Source organism: Pomacea canaliculata, linkage group LG8 (genome assembly GCF_003073045.1).
Source record: "Pomacea canaliculata isolate SZHN2017 linkage group LG8, ASM307304v1, whole genome shotgun sequence".
In the NCBI taxonomy this organism is placed as follows: Eukaryota; Metazoa; Mollusca; class Gastropoda; order Architaenioglossa; family Ampullariidae; genus Pomacea; species Pomacea canaliculata.
Window position 1 is genome coordinate 23,299,478 of NC_037597.1, and position 18,078 is coordinate 23,317,555.

The following is an 18,078-nucleotide window of genomic DNA, read 5'->3' on the forward strand; positions in this document are numbered from 1 at the left end:
TGGATTCAATTCACCTACAAATCTCTTCAGCCTCATCGTCATCTGAAGGGGGCTTGTCGAGCATTGTGCTGTGTGTGTAATACGTCGTGCGTATGCAAGGTAGGTGTAGGTTCGTCATATTACACAGTAATTAATGAGACTCCCTTTATTAATAAGAAATAATTAAAAGAGTACAAAAAAAAAATATTATGTTACAGCTGATGGCTAAAAGAAAAGCAGATGAAGATATATATACTTGTAATCTCTTTCCCAAAACTTGATTGGACGAACATATGATGTGATGAAAATGGCACTTCCCAAAAATGGGTTCAGTGGTGTAGAGAATATGGAGGATACAGCTGTCTGTAGAAACAACATAGCTGAATCTTTTCCAAAGTCAAGGTAATATTTATCCATAAAGAAATAATAATAAAGGTGATTTCTACAGCACCTTATCCCAGCCCTATGAGCAAGCTCATGGCACTTTACAAACGACATGAATTATTACAACAATAATAATAATGATAACTAATATGACAAGAAAGAAAAGGAGACAATGAGTGAAACATAGTAGTGTGGGAGGTGGGTGGTAGTGCTATCTGATTAACAACTCAATGAATACAGTACTCCATTACCCAATAAGTCTATGAAATTAAAATAAATGCATAAATTAAAGAAAAAGAAATCCTGGAAACAGAAGAAAATAAAGGACAAGAGTTGTCTATGCAGCCTGGTGACACATTTCACTATTGAAGATTCAGAGTTTAGATCTGCAGTTGTTTGTCACTGGAGAAGTCATTAGAAAGAGCCGATCAAAAATGCTGAGGATAGACTGTAGACAGTTTTGCTGCCTCGAGTCATCAAGAAGTTTTGCCACATAGCACGTTTCATCTTGCTGTCAATATGTGCAAACAAAAAAACTGGACTGACAAAAATGGCAACATGGAAGAAAGATCTGTTAGTTAACGGGTCAGCTGAAGCCACAGAAGTGAAACAAAAAGTCATGATCGAGAAACACAAAATTAACTTAGAAAAAGAAAAAAATTCCAAAGAACTTCAGAGAGCTGGTTTCCTCAAGTCAGTAAGGTGAATGAACATCACTCTCCACCTCCAAATACATCCAAACAGTGCATTCCTCTGTCAATCCACATTTCTGTTACAGTGACAATCAAATATTATTAGCAAATGGCCTACTGTCTTGAGAATAACTGACAGTGGCATGTGTACTTATAATTTCTTGTTTTATTTCAAAATCACTTTAAACACCTGACAAATAAAAAGGTACAATATAAGTGCTGTTTTTGCACCCGCACTTTAAACTTATGGACTGATCCAAATATGCTGAATTTATTCAACAAAATGCAAAGGATACGGGGAACACTAAACGGCTGTGCAAAGGCATGGAATGCAGAGCCCCATGTGATCTGCCAAGGAGCGATGTAGGTGATGATGAATTTCATCTTCAGCATCAAATCACTGAACTGAATGTATAAAAATTAAAAATAAAAGGAATTTTAAAAACATGATCCCATAAAAGATATGGCTTTGTAGGTGAGACTGATCATTTACACTTCAATCCAAAGGGGGATATTTTTATTTCTGTTCAAATAAGATTCAGATTTACTGCAAGACACTAATGCCAAAATTCTTAGTTTGTGAGATAGTCATCCCAATCTAACTAAACACCATAATTTTCATCTTAAAAAAAAAGTGAAATGACAACTATTCTACAATACTTTGGATATATCTCACTAACATAAAAGAATCCATGTTGCGAAGTGATGCAGTATATATGATTTCTTTCAGTGTATGTCAATGTTTAAATACTTGAATCTCATGAAAAGAAAGGATTATTAACTCAGTTTTGGTTAAACAAACACTAGAAACAAAAATCTGCAACCAGATGGTAATTCTGACATCCTGTCTGATGTCCTTGGGATTCAATGAATTATATTCATAAAAAAAGGAAAATACAGAAAAATAAAAGACCAAAGTTGCTAGCTAACAGCTCAAAAACCCTTGCAAACATATTCAGGAGTATACATTCTGGTTATTATCCATACCTTACAGAACAGAATAGACACGAAGAAGTAGTCTATAAGGAATGTCTCTGTTGATGTACGGTAATCATATTTGAAGAAAAAATAGGTAAACGTGATGATCATGTATTGGCGAGGGGCATCTGACATGGCAAACCTTAACATCTTCATCCCACAAACCACCACCAGCAAGGGTCCCACACTGCAAAAAGAAATGAAGCCCATACAATAAACTATGTCAAGAAAAGATTTCATTGATTTATTAAATTCATTAAAAAATATATATATACTGTGCAACCACAATGCTTCATTTTTTTTACTTAGTTTTAAATTTAAGCAATGTTGTGGAATGACTTTTGAAGGTATAGTAATGTGTAAAAAAAGACAACCAAATAAATAAAAATAAATCTGTGATTTTAAAGACTACAACATGAAAGCACAAAGACTGCCAGACACTCACAAATTCTTAAACTTGCATACAATGTGTGGTGCTGAGGTTGTCACAGCACACAAAAAGACTACAGGGTACATGATGTTGCGCTCAATGAAGCGTAGTGCAAGGAACAACTTCTCAAAGGCCATCACTTTGGCTGGTTCTAAACAAAAGCAAATGGTCATACAAGGTTTTACAAACATTTACTTGGCAATTTTTATTTGAGGTGCAGCATTAAACCTTCAATCAGGAATATTAGAGCACCAGATCACACTTCAAATGTTTACAAGACTGCCACAAAACTTAAAAACTACCTTGTCAGCTGTACATAGACACTGACAGTCTTAAAAAAGGTAGATTATGGTATCATCCAAAGCCAATAACACAATCCTAAGATCCATTACTTTCCATTGGCTCTCCCTTTTTTTTGTCTTAAATGAAGAACTTAATGTGCAATGCAGCAGACACACCTCTTAAAGTTTGTATGCACAAATCACAAACTGCATTTTGGTTATAATTTTGAATAGAATGTTAATTTGTTTTCGTTTTCTATGAAGATTCTTTAAAAGGTCAGCTAATGCTTTCCAAACAAATGTAAATTCTGCTTTCTGTAAACTCACTACAAGAAAAAAAAAAGGTCAAACTTACCCCTCACTTCAAAGAAATCCCACTCACGATTCTTGAGAAATGGATGTGCAAAGCACAACCATGGTGTCTCTTTGCGCAATTGTGGAATAATGTAATGTACTATGAATCCTAGAGATGCAGCCATGAGGTACAGTACATCACTCAGCACAGGCTGCACCACAGATGAATGCAATTTTACTTCTCATTCCCTTCTCTCACCTAACACTCAACAGCTAGCCATAAACATAAAACTGTAATAATAGATCATAAAGACACTTTTTTACTCAGTTTATGATCTTTGTTATCATCTAACCTGTAATCTTTGATTGCATCTTTGATGCCACTGTGAAATTAGTCATGTTTACCCATAACACTCATCATCTTGATGAACACAACAAAAGGTAAGAAGCTAAAAGAGAAGCAGATAGCCTTGTTGTTAGAGCAATGAAGAACCTGAATGAATGTACTAGCATGCTTGTGACACAGCATGCCGCTTTTAGTTAAGCCAGCTGAGAAATGGATACCTGACTCTTTAGAGGGCTCTGTAAGTGAAAGGAGACAGGCACCATCCTTGCTGAAAGCTTGTCTCAAAATAAGTGAGATCTCTTACACCGCGCTCTTCATTGACCATTAAGTCAAGGAAGGAACCACATTTACTTTTTATTAAAAAATAAAAAAATAAATAAAAAGCTAAAGACAGTATCTCCTAACTGTCTGGTCACAGGTTTAAATAATTGATCAAGTCCTTGCATTTTGATGGAGCAGTCTGGCGGCATAACAGTTAGCACCTGTCATTAATATAGTGAGGACTGGCTATCCTGGGTTCAGATCTCATCTTTCTTTGCATATAGCATCTGTTTACAGGGCTGGCTGCTTTGTCAGTGTTCTCCACCCACACCCATCCCCATATTTTGACAACTTAAAAAGATTTACACTAACCAATTAATATTTCTACAGAAACTCAAATGTCAAAAACAATTTTCCCACCTGAAGAACAGGACTTGTGAAAGCTGTGCTGACATGAACAGCAAATACAAATATTGTTGCTCCTATGCACACTATCAAGTCTGATTGGAGCCTCTGTAGCTGTAGAAAAAAACAAGACATACCAGACATACAAATGCACTTTCACACAATATAAACTAATGAGACAATAAATGTACCATTTTTTTTAAATGACTATTTCTTAAAGTGAACATTTAGTTTTTTATTATTCAGTTTCGTTTAAAAATATTCACCAAAAAATTAGTAACCTAGTTCCTTCTTCTGATAATTATGTTTTTTGTACATGTGTATGTGTGTTGACAGCAAATCAGTAAACCAGTGGTAAACAAATTACATCATAGATAGCAGTTAATTGTCTATGAAATAAGCTCTTCAGGAGGTAGGGAAAGGGAGATAAATTCCTATGTGGCAAAAACATGGAAGGGCTGCGATATTAATGACTGATTAGTTTAGACGGAAAAATTTTCACAAATAGTGCATCTACATATATATATATAAGGAGAGTGCCATAAGAAGTGCTCATTGGAACCATATGCTCAAAATTTATTTCTAATTCACTCCCTTAGATGGATAACCCAAGGAACTGATTTGGATAGCCAAGCCATTTTAACACACTCAGGGACCTCGTAAGGACAGATAAACTTGTCACATACAAATCACAAAACAATATATATATAATATAGGAAAGCATGAAACAAGTAATAGGAACTCACTTATAGTAAATGAATTGAACACAAAATGTCACTTAAAAGTAATATCATATCTATACTAACATTTATACTAATAGTAACAAAAATGTCTTAAACATTAATATCTACATTAGGCAGTAAACTTTGCACAAACCGCCATACAGTACCACTCACCAGGCAAGACTTCAACTTTCTTGGGAGGGGATCAACAAGTTCTTCTTTGTTAGTACCTTCAGAATCAGGCACGTCTTGTCTGATCAAAGAATCTTTAATCAGCAGCCTGCAACATATAAGAACATCTACATAAGCTTAAGTATAAACACCCTATTTTCAGTTTAGAATTGACAACACTGCATGACCTTAAAGCTATTTCACCATGCTGAATGATGGCTAGTGAAAGCCCTAAGTTGTCGCTTATTTTTTTTTTTGGTTGCAAAATGACCATTTCCTGTATAACATTTGTGCACTTACCAAAGTGTGGAAGGGTCACTGGCACTGCGACTGAGGTGATAAGCTAGAGCTACCATCAACCCACACAAAACTGAGAAAAGAACATTCTGTGCTGCTTCATGGCCAAGCTTCTGGCAATCATGCTTTTTTCCAACATCCTGCACAAAATCACATAGTGGTATTTTCCTGATATACTAGTGTTTTGTTATGCTTATGCGTGAAAAGTCAACAGCCAATAAATCAGAGATACTTTTGCAATGCAGAATTTGCACAAACCACAAACGTACATGACTTGCACTAAATCAGTATATGAATGTTTATTTTGACTTATTTCTAATGCTTGCACGGTTATCATCCTTTTCCATTAAGCCAGTAAATGCATCAGATCATTACCATTCCCCAACAAAATAAATTCTCACCAAACACATTTGCTAAAGTAATTGATGATGGTTAAGCCATGAAAAACATGAATCTTTAGTTGTGAGCACATCTATGTCAGTCATTTTCCCTAACAAGATACAATAGTCTCCAATACAGCAAGATAAAGCATCTGAAAGGAATGCTGCAATTCAGTTTTAGGATTCACTCTATGAAAAGAATTCTAGCTATTGATTATTTCAATGCAAACATGTTAATTGAAAGACATAAGAAGGGAAGTAAAAAGTTCTTTACTTACCTCTAATGCACCATAGGCAAATCCATACAAGATACAGATGGATAGCACACTACGGCAAATGCAGTATGTCGAAGCAACAAGACCCGTTGATGCTGTTAGAAAATTACCATAAAAAATTGTTTGCAATGTAAATTTCTTCTTAAACCTTCTCTTAAAGGCTATGATAAGCAAAGAAAATAACAATAGATAAATAACTTTTGTTACAAAAGCCCTAAAATTAATCTATAGTAATTTATAGTGATATCTTTACAGTGGTACCTTCTGACACTATAACAGAGATTGGAAAATAAGAAATACAGAATATGGAGCAATATGTATAAAGTAAAATATATAGTGAAATGTATGGCATTGCTATAATTTTCTGTGAACATGTTAAGGAAATGCAAATGGTAGAAATGACTGGTATTTACCATTTCCGCCAAAGACATGCATGTCTACTTGTTCCAGTATGTACATAACAAAAGTATTGACTTGAGGTAGCAGTCCAACAGTAAACAGCAGTGGAAAGCACAAGATGAAAACTGAAATATACCACGACCACCACCACACAAAACACACGCGCACACAAACACACACATACATTCACAATTTGTCCTTTTCTAAAATTCCAGCATTTTCTTTGAATTCACTTATAAGTCTCAGTAAATAGTCCTATCTTATGATCAACATCCTTTTCCCATCATGTACTTAAGCATATGAGTATAACAAATCTTTATTATAAGCATGAGCAAATATAAATGCAGTATAATCACATAACAGAATAAATACCGTTTTTAAAAAAGGGTGGTTTTATACATGTCAGTTTTCCTTGATGTTAATGTTGACAACTTACTGAGAAGGAAGTCTCGAGCACATATAAGCGATGAGGCAACAGTAAAGGAAAGGCCATAAACAGAGATGGGTTCTGGAACAGCCATCTTGCTAGCATAATCCAGGAGCACCACTAATCCACAGCACAAGCAGAAGTAAAATGGACGGCTGAACACAATAACATGATTGTAACCCTGTAGATGAAAAGCAGAAGGTAGTGTTATTGTAAGGTTTCTTCAGCTCAATGTGTTTTGTTACCAGTTTCAATAAACTTCTTCACTCATTTACACACAACCACAAGTGCTATGGCACATGCACATGCATACACACAAGTGAATGAATGCATGTATGTACACTGCATATAACTTCATTGAAATGAAGAGGCAGATCCAAACTTTAAAAATAGAATCAAAGTTTGAAGAGTTCATGGAGGAAACTGACCTAAGTGACTTTGAGAACCTGGCCTATTCTATTTATATAATCAATCAGATGATTTGACTCACATGCATTGGAGAAGCTGCATCAGGCTGAACACTCTGCAAGGATAATACAAATCAATAAAAACTAGCAGTATGGTTTCTAACACAAAAGCATAGCTAGTGACATCCATAGTGACAATCTTATTTTGTCCATGTAAAATATTTTAAGGAGATACAATAAATGCATCTAAAAAAGGTGGGGAGTAAAAAATCCCTAAGTTATACATGGGCACAGGTGCCAATCCTTATCATAGATGATTCATGAACAAAAGAACAAAATTCTTTCAAGTAATATAATGCTAATCAATTACTTTTTTAAATGTACCTTGAGTAAGCAGTACTGACAACTAGCTACGACAAAGCAGAAGACAAAGATCCATAGGTCATGATAAAAATTTGAGGTCAGCACAAGGGCTCCCAATGCCCCCACAGCTATTGCCATAAGTACTGCAATGCCAGCCTCCACCAGTGAAAGGTTTCTACAAAAGATAAATTTCAAATAGAGTTTATACAGTCGTGACTTCATCTCAGAATTTCTTGATGTGACATAACAACCATCTAATGATAATCCCCCTTGTCTTCACTTTCGTTTTTGCACTGTTTGAGATGACATGACTATGTAGCTACCTCAATTCCAGCTGACTGCTCTTGATTGGTTAAAATTCTTGAATTCTTGAGGTCTTTCTCCCTCTTTCATAGGCATTTGCCAATAGATTCTGTTAACCAGAACTCAAGCAACCAAAAACAAAAAAACAACAAAACAAAACAAAAATAATATTTTAAATTAAAATAAAATCCATTTCTAGCAGAAATGCAGCTCTCTACTGTAGCAGCTTTAAGTGTAAGATTTTTTTTTCCTAAGTCACCTGGAGTTGAAAAACCTGTACAAGTGAAGTTTAAATTAAAAAATTTATTGACTACCATTTAACTAAACTCGCACACTTCATTCACATAGCTATTTTTAGAATAAAACTGTGTTACACTAAAGTTGTCTTTTATCTGTCTAAACGTGCTTCTAATTACTGTATTTCAATAATAATATCAATACAGAATTTATGGTATAGTATAGGGATATGGTATTAGGCCTGTTTTTAAAAGTAACTGTCAAGCAACCAGAAATTACATCTAGTATCTACCAACAGCCATGGGTGCGGGTTAACTGACAATCTACAGTAAAACTTTTTTCTTAGCATCAATGCAGTAGCTAAGACTCTTATAGCCGGATGACACATCGCTGCACAATGTAACAATCAGCTTCAGTAGATATGGTATACGCACACAAAAAACTACTATCCATATGACAGTTTCATTTTAAGCTTAAATATCTTTCTTCAGCCCATTCTCTAAGTTGCTCTACAGATATCACCCCAATGCATGGGGGACTGGCTTAGCAGACAGTGGTGCAGGTCAAGTAAAGCATGCAATGATAGTTCCACTAATTGGACAGAAAATGACAATGATATTTGGCCAAATATATTCTTTGACCAAAAAAAAAAATAACTATTATTTTTTAATGAATTTGTGCATTGGAAGGCTACACTTTTCAATTAAGATGGCAATATTCAAGATGCCTACTCTCAATGCACACAGTAACTGTGACTGCATTCTTTGATTCACAGGTGGAATGGTAAATTTTCCATGCATTGTTTACATGTTACACCTTCTCTTGGACACATTGTAATAAGACTGAATGAAGTGCTAGGAGTAGCTGTGTTAACCCAAAGTGGATTGTGTATGACAATGCTCATTTTGAAACTCAGTAACACAAAAGAACAAAATTTATAAGAATTCAAGAAGGAAAAATTCTGCCCTTTCTTAGTTTTATTTCTTTTCAGCTGCAAAAGCTTCCTGTTAGATGCTGCAATAAAACACCATAGTCTCTCAAGATCTGTAGTTCTTTCTTGGTGAGTCGATCTGCAATGCATTACTACATTAGGACGGGCTAGGGGAATGAGGGTTGGAGGAAATGTATTCTGTCTCATAGAAATTTTTAAGAAAAAAACTATTGATCCACAAAAAAATTAATACATCATTATTTCTCATCACCAATCTGTGTCAATTTGCATTTAACTTTTTCTTAAATGCATACAGAATTTTCATAATTAAGTTCTCACCTGTCAAGGAGCGCTAACAAAGCTAGCCTGTCGAATCTAATTTTCAAAAAAGTTTTTTTGAAGCACCACAATTTGTAGAAATGCCTGGGCTTGTCAGTGGTGTGCGTATTGGCATGTGTGGTGTCAGTTTCCGACGAGCATTCTGACAAACCAGTGCGATTGCGTTCCAAAAGAGCTTGAACGTATGAATGCAGCATATTCTGAGTGGAGCGGGCATCTCCACTGGGGGCCAGCACTGGTAAAGAACCTCGAAGACTTATGTTTCGCAAGATACCATCTCCCCGGTCCTCTGACTGAGGAGTTTCTATTACATCTGTGGAGCTGGATCCACTTGAGCTTATAGACCACCTACACATACAGAAAGGAGACATATGCCTTTAAAAGTTTTCCTTAATATCCTTTAAAAATTCTATTTGAAAAGCTCTACTACTGTCATGCTATAACAAAATATTAGATTATAATGCAGAAATTCCCTTACTTTTCTGACAGTGATTCTGACCAAGTGTCTGGTTCAACAATTCCAGTTGCCACACCAGCACTGTTCTCACCAAAAACATACGACATCCAGACACCTAAAGAGCCAAAATCATCATATGATACTAATTAAAACAGTGGATTTACAATGAATTTAAACAATGCATTTTTAGATTTCTGCATCTTTTGTTTTCTCTTAATTTCATACATTCCCATTTCAAATTGACCAATGTTCTAATTAAGGAAGGCTACACTTAAAACAATGAGAAGACTTTATAAGCTTTAGTTTATTTATGTCACTTATCATGTTTTGAGCACAGAACCATACACAAGTGTCAGAAAATCTCAGGCAGCTTCTAGTCTGACAGTTGCTATGTTACAGCTTTGTGATGTTAAAATGTGATATTGAAATGTCGAACAAAATGAATGCAGAGATAGGTGTTCGTAAGTGGTCTTGCAAACATAACTGAACCTTGAATCAAGGATTTCAAAAAATGTCCTTCTTTAAAACCATCTGGCAATGAACTATCATAGAAATACAGAAAGTATCCATGTCAATGAAAATGTGACAGCTTGGATCTATCCAGCATCATACCAGATTCATCTCTAAACCAATGAATAGCACCATCAGTTGTATCATCATGAGATGCTGCCAAATGGGCACCAGTCCCAAGCATCATGTTGGTCAGCACAGACGGTGGTGGGGAATCCTTTCTCCTTTTCACTGGTCTTGGTTTGCGTCTACGCCTGCATAGAGAAGAAAACTGTTATCAAGTACACAGCTTAATTGCATGACAATGGCTATTTATCCATGGGTAAAACTGTCTTAACATGGGCAGGGAATTCACAGGCTGTTAACCTGACAAACTAACCCCCAATTCATAAGCCACTGAGCAGATGAAGTTACTCTGCAAGATTTCCTGAAAATGGGTGAGATTGCACATGCATTATAATCTTGGCAAGTCTGAAGCAGAAAGCCCACAATGAAATGAAATTCAAAATGAAAATTAAAAATGTCATAAAAATCAAATCATGCTTCATAAATACAACTCCATGAATACATATACCGCACAGTTTTTACTAAAGTGCATTTTATATAAAAACTGTTCTTAAGAAAATAATTAGTTCTGTCTTATTCCTAATGTTAGGTTGCTCATTTTGATTGTTAAGTCTTCAAATCAGTGACACATCTTGACTGACTAGAAGCAGACAATGCGGTGTAAATAAATGCTTATAATAACAAATTATTTTTCAAAAACAGCAGCTAAATGACCATAAACTCTCCACCGCTGCTTCCATTGCATCCTCACCTTTCTTTCTTGGACACTGCTTGGTCAGCTTTCCCTTTGTCCATGCTGCCTGGAAGAAGGGCAGAGAACTCTGTAGGAATGGTAGCCTTGGATTCTTCCTCTGTACTGAACAGGACAGGAGGGGTCCCATCCCTTCCCACCAATCTCCTGCTTCGCCCTGCATCCTCAGGGCGAGTTTTGGCTACAAATGGTAGTGCATGCGACTAAGTCAAATCATGCTCTCCAGTAAGCCCATCGGTTAATATGTCTGGCAACAACCGACACCCATACCTAACAAATCATTCTGACACATTAAATTTAGGAACAGGGTGAGGGAAGGATAGTGTAAAAGAAACAAGTATGTAATCATTTTAAGTAACTTTACCATAAGATGCCACCCAAGTCAAAGAGAAGCCTGGTTAAGCTTATTCAGAAAGTTATTTTACAGTAAAAAGAAACGATGTAAAAGTAAATATAAATACATGAGTGTTTGTCATTTTCCTGGCTTTCTTACTTACCTTCTGTTGCTTTCCCTTTATGCTGATTATCGTAAGTAACTCCTTGATTCTCTGAAACAATGAAAGCACAAAGGTAGTCATCACATCCTCCTTATCGCCTCTTAAACAAATAAAATTTTCATAAAATATTTATGAAAAAGCCATGTTTTAGTTTAGTCCTTGCTACTCCTTCAGAAGCATAGGGCTGCAACAACACCTTTCCAGTGGACCCGGTTTTGGGCATCTCCCCCAACTCAGTTGGGCTCATGTGGTTCTGGCATCATTTGCCTCGCTCTCTACTGTTCTTTTACAAATCTGCTTTGGACTCCATCTCCATTATACTCAGTCTTTCACCCAGAAAGCAAACATCCTAGAAAATACTTTCCAGTAGCTAAGGTGCAATCTAGGTAACTGCAAAACCACTTTGAATACTTACTTCTTAATTTCACAAGCTTCTGCAACTGTTTTATTTCTTCAGTGTGCTCATCTGGGTCACACAGGATTTCTATGATTTTTCGCCGGATTTCTTCTGGATCTGACAGGTCAGTAGAACCAGGGCTTGTGGATAAAACTTCTGCAATAGGCACAGGAAACAAGTTATACAAACAATATACTTAGAGAGACAGAGCAATGGTGTCCAAATCCAGACATGAGCCAGTGAATACTAGTGTGGCACAATGAGCTCAAACAGGTAGATCCAGCTGTCGTGAATGGCTATCTGACTCATTAGAAGGTTGGAGAAGATAAGGCAGCAAGGAAGAGATAAGCAATGCCTTCATACACACATAGAAAAAAAGGATGGCCTTGAGAAAAGTGATACCTCTAACATCTCACTTCCCAACCAAAGAAAGTTTAGGGGACAACCTTTACCTTTTAACTTTACACTTTAAATTTAAACTCCTCACATCCATCACTGCACTTTTTTTTTTAAAAAAACTTTCATCTATTACAAAAGTAACAGCAGCAAAAATTAAGGTAAACTAAAAAAAAAATCACATAAAAAAGAATCATTTATTATGACAGGAAAACTGAGAAGAAAACACACATATGCCTTGTCTTCTTTCTCCTCCTCTCCATACACACACCTATCTTTCACTGTCCTAAAAAAATTGAATAGAATACTTTACCTGGCTGACCTTTTGTCTTAGAAGCTGACACACTGACAGCAGCAGCAGGTGTGGACTCTTTCCAGGTCTGATGCGTGGAATGCCTTTGGTAGTGCTTAGGAATGGCTCCTTTGCTACGCATCAGTTCAAGCTCATCAGCAGACGGACTGCTCGGTGTGGTGGTGCATTCTAGTCCTACCAGTGGCTGATAGCTCACAGGGTGATGATCAGAGCTTAATTCGTAAGAACTTTCATCTTCATTGGTCATCGTGCTGGTGGAATCTGTGGTATCCGCTATTAAAAAAAAATAGAGGTCAAAATTTACACTTAAAAATACAACATATAAATTACACGAGGATTGGAGAACTAGTCTATGCACTGTAAATTTTATGTATAATTATGACTGCAAAGCTTCAACCGGATCTGAAAGAGGTCAACAATACAGACATCAAGATTGCACATGTTGACACTGTGAAGGCCTCGGTCAATAGAACTGAGATTAATTGATAATAAGACATACATGTGTACAAATATGACCTTGCAATTTTGACCTATTTCTGTGCATGGTGATTTTTGTACGCATTTATCTTGACAACAGATGGGGGTGTGAATAGATCTAGAGAAAAAGCATCTTCCAAGGAAATTTAGCAAATCTTTTAAAAAAAAGGTTTTCATCCACTAGTCCTTTAACTCTGACACTGGCTCTCAATCAGTTATATAACAGTAATTCTCATAAGTCAGAAATTGCTGCAAAAATATGCTGTGGTTAAAAACATGCTTAAAAAGAACTATAATAAAGAAAATCATAACTCACACAACAAATATTAAAGAGTATGATAAAAAATTTTATTAAGCATGCTGGATAGTGGTCAAAGAAAAAGATTTCATTACAAAAGTGCAGTTCTTTTTAACTGACCCAAGGATTTATCCTTCCTCATTTACTTACCCATTTTCACAATATACTTATTCTAGAAAATGTACACAGAACATTCTCAATTACTAGATGCACTTTAAGTGCAGACCAGGTACTACAACTGCATTACAAGTTCTGTCAATAATCACATATTCCTCAATCAATCAAAACTAAAAAAAAAAAAGACAAACAATAAAACACACAATAAAACACAACAAATACAAGACAAAACAAGGCCACAATCAAAATAATTGTTGTTATTACTGTATTTGTTACTTCTTGGACCAGGGGTAGGGTTAAAAAATATTGAAATGGTGCATACCTGATGTGAAGGAGTCATCATCATGATGATATAGCTGTTGCATGTTTCTGTTACTGCTGATGTCCTGGCAGCATGCAGCAGCGATAGTTCCTGTCCCTTCCTCTCCAACTTGCTGATGTGAAACAGCATTCTGATCTTTTCTATTTCGTATTCCAGAGTCTTGGTGATATGCTTCCATTATGCCAAGACTGGGTGCCTGCACTTTGTCTACTAATGTAGAACCTGAGTCTGTTGTCCTTCCACTATCCAACTGAGACAAACGAGAATCACACATTCCAGAAACTAATGTGATAACCTGAGGCAGTTCTCCAGAGCTGATGTCTGATATGTCACTGCCACTTGAATGGTGGTTGTGGTGTTGATATTGCTGCTGCATTTGCTGCTGTTGTTGTTGCTTTCTTTCTTTAAAGGATAATGCTGATAATGAAAGAGACCTTGCAATGTTTGGCCGCCTTGGTAAAGACAGGGAATGGGATTCTCTCCGCTTAGTAACCTTTCCATGTCCCTGCTCACCCTGCAAGGTTCTGGGATTTTTGGATCTGTGTTTAATTCGGAAACCCCCTTCCCTATGAATTTTCCGCCTTGTCCTTGCTGAATCATTATCTACACTGCTTGTCACAATCACACTGTCACTACTTGGACGATGCACACGAGGTGACTCAGAAGCAGATTCACCTGCACGGATAACTCTAAGCCGTTGAGGGAGAGACATATGAAATGGCTGAATAGGTCTAAAAGTGCTAAGTATAGGAGAGTTGCTGGTGTCCTGCGCACTCGCAGTACTGTGTGAAAGTCTTGGATCATGCTTGAGTCGATGATGAGGAATGTGCTCAGAGGACGGATCAAAATCACTCTCTACCTTATAAGCCTTACTCTGCTGTGTACAATCTGATCCATGTGGAAGAAGTTCAATATCAGCTTGTGTTGTAAAGGTCAATGGAACATTTTGTCCGCAACGCCAGCCAAGGTTAATTTCATTTTCTGTTTAAAACATAAAAAGTGTAACATACGCAAGTTATCAGAAAAGAGTAAAAGGAAGTGTGTTAATACAAAGACTTCTGTTGTGTCATGTAACCATGTCACAAGATTATAAATAAATTAGTAATTTTATTTGTAAAATTCCTGCACAAAGCATAGTTTGAAAAAAATTTCAACAGAATAGTAATGTATAGATGTTCAGATGGAATACACAAGAGAAAATATAAAATATTAACCAGCAAACATACATATCATGGCTTATTTTGTAGAAGGCTTAGGTTTGCAGTCTATAATAAATACAAAAATAATAACACCAATCTCATGCACGATTAGCAACCAAAACATAAGCAGATAAATAAGTGTGCTTAGTATACAGGGAAGTTAGAAATCACTCATGGCAAATCTAATTCTACTGCATGCAAATGAATTTATCCAGATGGAAGTAGGGGTAGATAACCTAGTTAAGACAGATTCTCTGATAGTGTATGTGTGCGTTCTACTTTTTTTCTTTTTTTAAGTTTGCTATACAATGTATATATAGTTCAAAAAATGTAAAGTGATTAAAAAAAAACCCATGAGGGAGGGTGGGGGAAATAGAAATTTATGTTGTTCTTCCAATTTTCTTACCCTTATGGGCAATATTATGGGAGAATCTCTGTTTTTCTTGTTTCTTTCTTACTAAATCACCTAAAACCTGCTCTTAAAGCTCCATCAAATAAAGCACACTAAGTTTACTAAGATTTACTTCTTGAAAATAAATTTGGAAAATCAATTAGTTAGATGACTGGAGCCACGGGCAAGAAGAAAATTGAAACAACACTATATTTAATAAAAATAATCCTGAAGTAAAACTGAAATGAACTGTTAGCATTAAAGTGTTCACCTACCATTCAAACTGCTATCTGGGCTGATTTCTTTAAAAGGCATTAATGCAGCTCCTGAAAAAATCTCTCCATCCTCGATCTCAGCTAAAGGTGCCTTGCCTATAGTACAATAAAATCAAACAATAAGAGGGTAATTATTATTTTTTTCATTAAGAAAGAAATGTAAAGGTACACCTCTTCTGTGTTAATTTGACTGATAACTTACTCTGCTGTGTAGGCAGTTCCTACTATCACACTGGTTTTGAGAGGTTGCTCTACAAATTCTACTTATTTATATTAAAATGTAGGGCAGAATATACTAATGCTTTCCTACTGTAGTACTACTTCTTGGAAACAGTTATAGGCACAGTAAGAATAAACACAAGCCAAGCAAAGAAAAGATGCACACATTTAAAAATAATTATGCACTGAAGTCCCACCTTTGCCAGCATTCATGATTTCTTCCTGCTCAGTATGAGTTACATATGGCTCTTTGGTTCTGGTAGTTAATAGTTCAGCATCACCTTCTGTAGTGCTTTCTCCTCCAGCTAAATGACCAATGCGGATGGTAGTCATTTCAATGCACTCTCTTTTATCAATGCTTCTGTCAAAAAATTATATCATAACAAATTTACTAAATGCACAAGATGCACTATAATGATCTATTACTATAATTTAAAAGCTAATTTCAAGTTATTATTATGCTGTTTCTTCAAACTGATAGTATTTCCTATAATGAATCAGTTATACTTTACAAAATTAGTTTACACAAACCAACTTTATTAATGCCATCTTCAACTATACAGAGATTTAACTACATTAATAAGGCAATTTATCATAACCATATAGGCAATCTATTTCAACCTACTTTACACTAACTGTTCAGCCTCACTTGCTCTGATGCACCAAACAGCCATTTCTTGGTCAACATAACTAACCATCACATTTTAATCTTTGTTGATGAATATATAGGACTTAGACAGTTGTGTCTTAAAGTCTAAATCATATATATTCATCATAAAATTCATTCATAAAATTCAGAGCTTTGGAAAATTTAACAGCTAGAAAAAAATTAAGTGATAAATATGAAATAAAAGCTGAGAGAAAATGCTAAACCTGTTTTCAGAAGTCTTTGCAACAGCATCCTCAGATTCAGCATTTTCTGATTTTCCATCTTCTTCTACCACTTCTCCAGTATTGAAGACATGATGTAGTTTAAAGTTGGTTAGCTTTACTAATGTGAATGCTACTCCTATTACAAAACAGTAGATTCCCCATGTGACTAAAGTAGGATCCAGAGTCTGAAAAAGAACATAAAACAATTTTGTTAAAAATTTCAAATAGTATTTAAAAACATGACTATTTTTAATATATTGACAACATCCCGATTTTGAGTGGAAATGGTAAAAGAGCTATATATATATATGGGTGTTATATATATATTTGTACTGGTAGATAGCTTTTAAGTGTTGATTGGATAATGTCATAGCATACTTTTGTTTTTGTTTGTTTTATTTAAGTTATTTATCTTAGCATTGTGTAAAATAAGTCAAATGAGGACAGTCTACCAATCAAGCTTACAGCTGAGGAAGTTTACCAACAATTCCCAATATTGATAGGGAACATGATTAGAATCATTTGCCAACTTCGTCATAATATATTTCCAAAGATTTTACAGCCTTACATACTCTTAATTATAAACTGATTTCTCCGCTGTTGATATGCCCAAGTTATTATGCTCAGACTAATGAATTAAGAACACGATAAGTCTTAAGGTAAAGTTGATGTTTACATGAACAAACCAAAGTATTTTGCATTTTGAATTTCCGGAATAAGGTCAATTTAGGACAATAATACTTCAATCATTTTAAAATATGCAAATCGTGGGCATCGAAGTGGATAATTAACAAGATACAATAAAAGATCAAGCTAGTACACTGATAACTCACCAAATATAGCACGAAGGGAAACGCCAGTAAGAACATCCACATGTACAAATGCACTGTGTTACAGAAGATATCATGTTGAGGATCATAGAACCATCCTCCCGTCAAGGATGCCCAAATTCCTTGACGGAGAATGTCTAATATGTGTGATCCCATCTGAAATTGCTGTTCTATACCATTTTCAGATGCTCCAGTTTATCAGCCACGTAAAATATTATTGCTCGATGTTAATTGCAAATCCGTCCTATTTTCACATTGTAAAACTCGACAGTCACTCTAATCTCGTGCTTATGCACGGAAGACGAGATAATGCGTGTTCTAGCAAGTCTCGTTCGCCGATCAGTCTCGTTGCTATTTCTGTCCCACATACCACACCATCGCCATTATCA

The 18,078-nt window shown here is 35.7% G+C and overlaps 1 protein-coding gene across 5 annotated transcripts in view; it reads right to left on the bottom strand.

Moving 5' to 3' along the window:
• The window catches only part of LOC112571175 (pecanex-like protein 1), a 32,372-nt gene extending 14,389 nt beyond the window's left edge, over positions 1–17,983 (bottom strand). For 2 of the 5 annotated variants that reach the window (XM_025249997.1, XM_025249995.1), the window contains exons 1-25: positions 17,693–17,983; positions 16,860–17,044; positions 16,184–16,347; positions 15,768–15,863; positions 13,903–14,883; positions 12,689–12,961; positions 11,998–12,135; positions 11,583–11,633; positions 11,086–11,266; positions 10,371–10,522; positions 9,780–9,873; positions 9,302–9,649; positions 7,513–7,666; positions 7,212–7,244; positions 6,731–6,902; positions 6,309–6,419; positions 5,899–5,990; positions 5,244–5,380; positions 4,947–5,052; positions 4,066–4,164; positions 3,100–3,250; positions 2,479–2,614; positions 2,043–2,220; positions 1,352–1,460; positions 236–365 (exon numbers count right to left, since the gene is read on the bottom strand). In XM_025249997.1, coding sequence (XP_025105782.1) covers positions 236–365; positions 1,352–1,460; positions 2,043–2,220; positions 2,479–2,614; positions 3,100–3,250; positions 4,066–4,164; positions 4,947–5,052; positions 5,244–5,380; positions 5,899–5,990; positions 6,309–6,419; positions 6,731–6,902; positions 7,212–7,244; positions 7,513–7,666; positions 9,302–9,649; positions 9,780–9,873; positions 10,371–10,522; positions 11,086–11,266; positions 11,583–11,633; positions 11,998–12,135; positions 12,689–12,961; positions 13,903–14,883; positions 15,768–15,863; positions 16,184–16,347; positions 16,860–17,044; positions 17,693–17,845 — 4,424 coding nt within the window. In that variant the 5' untranslated portion in view covers positions 17,846–17,983. The remainder of the gene's footprint in view (positions 1–235; positions 366–1,351; positions 1,461–2,042; positions 2,221–2,478; positions 2,615–3,099; positions 3,251–4,065; positions 4,165–4,946; positions 5,053–5,243; positions 5,381–5,898; positions 5,991–6,308; positions 6,420–6,730; positions 6,903–7,211; positions 7,245–7,512; positions 7,667–9,301; positions 9,650–9,779; positions 9,874–10,370; positions 10,523–11,085; positions 11,267–11,582; positions 11,634–11,997; positions 12,136–12,688; positions 12,962–13,902; positions 14,884–15,767; positions 15,864–16,183; positions 16,348–16,859; positions 17,045–17,692) is intronic. The other 3 variants (XM_025249996.1, XM_025250000.1, XM_025249998.1) reach the window with 3 other exon arrangements.
• Positions 17,984–18,078: the final 95 nt, after the last annotated feature.